This window comes from Lontra canadensis, unplaced genomic scaffold (assembly GCF_010015895.1).
Source record: "Lontra canadensis isolate GAN:19392208 unplaced genomic scaffold, GSC_riverotter_1.0 scaffold1903, whole genome shotgun sequence".
Classification (NCBI taxonomy): domain Eukaryota; kingdom Metazoa; phylum Chordata; class Mammalia; order Carnivora; family Mustelidae; genus Lontra; species Lontra canadensis.
The window spans coordinates 1613-6929 of record NW_022632887.1 but is presented as its reverse complement, the minus strand read 5'-3'; the positions used below and the strand labels follow the sequence as shown (position 1 = coordinate 6929).

General features: G+C 37.1%; 1 protein-coding gene across 1 annotated transcript; it reads left to right on the top strand.

Annotated features, from left to right (window-relative positions):
* Positions 1-794: 794 nt before the first annotated feature.
* Positions 795-4709, top strand: LOC116863623 (disintegrin and metalloproteinase domain-containing protein 28-like; the record flags this gene model as incomplete). The annotated part of the gene is made up of 5 exons (XM_032851022.1): positions 795-867; positions 2898-3057; positions 3779-3859; positions 4161-4239; positions 4689-4709. Coding segments are annotated over exons 2-5 (334 nt in total), but the record flags the coding sequence as incomplete, so codon positions are not given.
* Between the last annotated feature and the right edge of the window lie 608 nt (positions 4710-5317).

Sequence of the window (5317 nt, the reverse complement as noted above, 5' to 3'; positions counted from 1 at the left end):
CAGCTGTGATTTAGCTTCTGAGCTCTTAACCACTGTATTCTACTGCTCAACTGATGGGAATATAAAGAAGATTGCATGAGCAATTAAGTATGTGATGCCTATTGCTGTGCCTGCACAAAGCAGAAGTTTGACTAAGCATAGCAAGTAATTGTGACAGTAGCAAGTATTATCAGAAGAGCTTTCCAATATCTGCTTGTGGGCTGTTAATATGATTAATGATTGTGGCTCTCCTAGCTCAGTCTTCATATTTAGTTTTTTTTTTTTGAATCTTCAGCAAATCAACCACATTTCTAAATATTTAGATAGCCATTATTCAAAAGTTAAAAATTTGAAGGCTTATTTATTTTATTTTTTAAAAAATATTTTATTTATTTATTTAGAGAGAGTGTGTGAGGGGGAGAAGGAAGATGGAGAGGGAGAGGGAAAGAATCTTAAGCAGACTCCAAGCTGAGGGGGGGGAGCCTGTCCCAGGGCTCGATCTCCCAACCCTGAGATTATGACCTGAACTGAAATCAAGAGTCTGATGCTTAACCAACTGAGCCACCCAGATGCCCCTAAAAGAGTATTTTAAATTCTAGCTAGCTTTCTTAATAACAAAACTATTCCAACTTATATTTTTGACAATGGTCAATGGGATTATGCCAGAAAAGTAATTCTCATGCTATGTATTTCATTAATTTTATATTTCATTAATCCTTTGTAGCATTGAATATCTTATCTCTTTTCTTTTCTAATATGTCCCTACTGACCATGCCTGGTTCAAGGGACCAAGGTTGCAGACAAATCGTGTTACAGCAGGAATGAAGGTGGGTCAAAGTATGGGTACTGTCGCAAAGTGGATGACACACAGATTCCCTGCAAATCAACGTAAGTGGCCTTGTTGTTCGAACCTTCCTACCCCATAGACTAGAGAAATCATTCACTTCCAGACACATGTTCTGATTTATTCCAGTTAAAGCAAAAGTTAATTTGGACATCATTCATTTGATAAGCATTCATTGGGTGAGGATTATGTGCTGTGTTTTAGGCTAGGCACTAAGTTAAAATACAAATAAGAAAGAATTCTTTTTTCCAGTGCCTCATGGTGGGTGCTTTGGATGACACGTACAGTCATTGTGAAATAAAGGGAATGTGTGGATGGAATGTGCAGCAGTGAATGGGCATGTCTGGAAGTCTATACATGGATTTTCCAATATAATTTAGGAACTTTTCCATCTAGGTGTTTCATTATGGTTCTAGGAGTATAAATATTTATCTACTCAGAGTAATAACCAATACAATGCTCATTTGGTTTTATTTAAGGTTACCATGGCATTATCTAAGAAAAAACAGTAAGAGAAAAGATGGACAATTCACCTGGAGAATTTGTTTTACTTTTTGTATTGATATTCTGTAAAATAAATTTCTTGAATATCGTAAACAATGGACTTGAGATCTTTGTATAAGGTTTTTTTGATTCTATAATTTCAAGATGACTTTTAAAATTCAAATTATAATGGATTAAACTGAGTATCTTCCCAAATTTCACACATACTAAATAATATGGAATAAGAAACTGAACAAGATCAATGTTTCTCAAAGTTTTTCTATTAAACAGTGATTTTTCCAGATGATAAATATTACCAAGCTATATTTCAGACAGGGAGTCTTCCTTTGGAGAGTCTGAGCCTAAAGGATAAAAATATTCCATGGTCTCTCCTTTATAAGAAATCAGGGCAGATTCAAAAGGCAAAACAATTTTGTAAAAAGCAATGCATGTGTTTTCTGCAAAACAATATGTAGTTTGAGAGGCAGCGAGCAGGAAAGAGAGTAAGGTGGTTCCACTTCTCTCTGTAGCAGGTGCACACATTGTCCTGAATGACTGTATGATCTCTGGATCATTCCTCCAACTAGAGGCACAAACATGTCATTCTTTCCACAGGCAGACCTCCTAGTCACTTCTGAATAGTCATCAGTTGTAGTGGAGAGAGGACCTGAAATTCTCTGTGCTCTAGGCCCTCCTTATAAAAGCTCTACCTAAGTGACTCAAGAAAAATGCCTCTTCAAGTTTGGAGAGAATGTGTGCCTTTTTCCACTCCTCTCTCATATTTGCTAACAGTTGCCAGAAACATCAGGAGAATCTGATTCTGTCCCTCTGAGTAGTTTTTCACAGACTTCCTCAGAATTCTGCATAAAGTGATTGACTCCAATTTTATTGGACCTGACTTTATTCACCTTGGCAGTGAATGAATGGCTTTACTAAGTGCTGAGCTGTTTCATCATTATTTGCAGGGAGACAGTTCTTTTAGGAACCCCACATGATGTCTTTGAGTGTCACCCAAGGCTTAGCCTTATGTAGACACAGCTATAGTTGGGAGACTTAATATGCTGCAATTCATGAAAATAAAGTAACTTTAGTTGAAACAAAATAGAAATATCCATGTGCCCTCCATGATGTCTTTCTTCTTTATAGCTCAAACATGACCTTCATTTCCAGGTGTTTCACTTGGTCTGTCATGGCTTCTGTAGCGGCAGCCATTGCATTCCAATGAGACAAAAAGAGAAAAAGGTGCGGAGCAGGACATACTCCTTCATGTAATGCCCCCTTCAAGAATTTACACATAAGATTCTGCTTCCTCCCCACTGGCCAGAACTTAGGCAATTGACCAAAATTAGCTGCCTAGGAATCTGAGAAATGTGGGTTTTGTTTTTAAGCAACAATGTGCCTTGTTAATGTTTGGTGGTTCTATTACTGGAGAACAAGGGGAAATTTGACATAAAGGGAGAACTAGGAGTCTCTGCTATGGGGAGAAATATGATGAGTTAAATATTGATGGTCTGGGAGGTGATTTAGAACTGCAGAGATCTGCAGTTAGGATCCTGGTATTTCAACTGCAACAAATTTGTCTTTTCCTCAGTGATGCCATGTGTGGGAAGTTGTTCTGTCAAGGTGGGTCAGATACTTTGCCTTGGAGAGGACATATTGTAACTTTCCTGACATGTAAAACATTTGAACCTGAAGACAGCAGTCAAGAAGTAGGCATGGTAGCCAATGGAACCAAGTGTGGAAACAAGAAGGTAAGTTGAAAACTTTTAATCAAAGTTGAAACACTTTTAATCAAAGTGTTCTTTTGTCCTGTTTTTTGTTTTGTTTTGTTTGTTTGCTTCTCAAGGACTCCTTATGTTTTATGGGGCACAGTTTTCAAAGCAATACTTAGCACCACTCATTTATGCATGCGTCCACTCATCCCTTCAATACTGTTTAATAGGTAACTATTATGTGCTTAAGTACTGGGTTATTAAAACTTGGTAAATTGTATTGTCCCAAATCAGTAGGTTCTCAATAAATGATAACCACCTGAATAATAATAATTAAGAGAATAATAACATTACTATTTATTTTTATATAAATGATAGTTACTGCAATATTGAAGATGATGTGTTATTAACATGTTTTCCATAATATTTTTGTTTGGAATGGGTGCTTTGTATCATATGCAATGCTTAGCTCAGTGCTAAATATCAGTCTCAGGCATGGACTGAAGAGGTGGATTAAGGGAATGACTCAGGAGGAATAAAGTAAAGTAAGGAAATATTCTTTAGAGGACTTTCCAAAAATTTTTTAACAAAAATTATCTAGCTTCATCTTCTTATTTCCAAAAGAATGCTGTGATTTCCCTAATAAAAGGGCAACAATCATGGCTAATAATAGAAGACTAAATTCCAAAGAGTCAGCAATTTGCAGAGCTGAAGCCATTAGGTATTGATGTCAGCTTGATGTTTTTCACATCACTTTCAGGTTTGCATTAATGCAGAATGTGTAGATATTGAAAGAGCCTACAAATCAACCAACTGCTCCTCCAAGTGCAAAGGACATGCTGTAAGTTTTGACAACGCTTCCCAAATCTTGCTGAATCTTTTGTAGTTTTAGATCAGTCTCGATGATGCTGAAGTAATGTTTCAGCATTAAATTAAAATTATTAAGTTTGCCTTAATGCTCACTAGTTTGGTTCAGTGAAAAGAATTTCTTCTAAGAACTTGGTATTGACATCCCTACGATGGATTCATACATTATGTAGATAGCTGAAAGGTTACAGAGTAAGGGTTAGCTTCTGATGAATAGGGCCCCTGGGTTGGTGGTCAGCCTAGTGTGGAAACTAATAAGATCTTGTCTTCTCTAGGTGTGTGACCATGATCTCCAGTGTCAGTGTAAAGAAGGATGGGCCCCTCCTGATTGTGATGACTCTTCAGTGGTCTTCCGTAGGTAACATTACATGTCTAGCCTGAAAAAATTGCTCTTCTAAGCTTTTATTTCATAATACATTAGATTTCATTGCCTTTTCTCTCTCCTTTTGGAATTCTTGTTCATTCCATAAATATTGAATCTGCAATATTAATCTTCAAGTTCTCTAACAGTTTTTTGTTTTTGAAGCATATTTTCCACATCCTTATGCTTTTACTATACACACAAAAAATTTCCTCAAATTTTATATTTGCAATCTTTAATTTCTAAAATTTTCTTGTTTTATGATTGTTCTATTTTTGTAGAAGCTTTGACTTAATGTATAGATATAATATCCTCATAGAACTCTCTAAGAACACAGCTTAGATTATTTTTGTAGGTTCAGTTCTGTTCTTTGAATCATCTCTATTTCTTTTGAGTTTGATTTATTTTTCACCCTGTCTCTTATTGTGCTTTTTCTCTTCAGGATATGGGACCTTAGATGAAGGTGAGATAGGTTGACTTCAATCGGTTTTCAAGGGTTTTCTTTGCATGTTTGCGTGCTTGTTATACCAACCAAAACTTCTCCAGATGGGAGATCTGGCGGTGAGCTCTATCAGTAGAGAGACCTCCCTCCAGGCCCTCAGGGCAGAAAGCAGCCAGGGTGGGGATCCTCATCCCAAGTCACTATGGTAAGGAGTACTTTGACCAGACAAGAGCTTCTCATTGCATTTATATCCTGAGAGAACTGCTTTCTCTCCGCACTCTTTCCTTGATCCTCCCTTCTGTTTCATCTCCTGTGGGTATCTGCAGTTAGTCTCTGTTCTGCTTCTCAGGCCCTTGTATCCCCCATTGCTTCTAGAGAGCAGTTCTTGGCTCTTTGTCCTCGCTCTTGTTCTATGTACACAAGGGATGTGGATGGGGATGTAGATGGGGATGCACCTGACCAAACCATCTGTCTCCAGTTCAGATTCTCTGTTGGCTTCCCAAGAAAGAATAGCACTTGCTTCTGATGTTTGGACTATTTAAAAAAATATATTTATTTTTATTTATATTTTTTAGATGGGGGAGGGGCAGAGGGAAATATAGAGAATTTCAATCAGACTCTATGCTGAA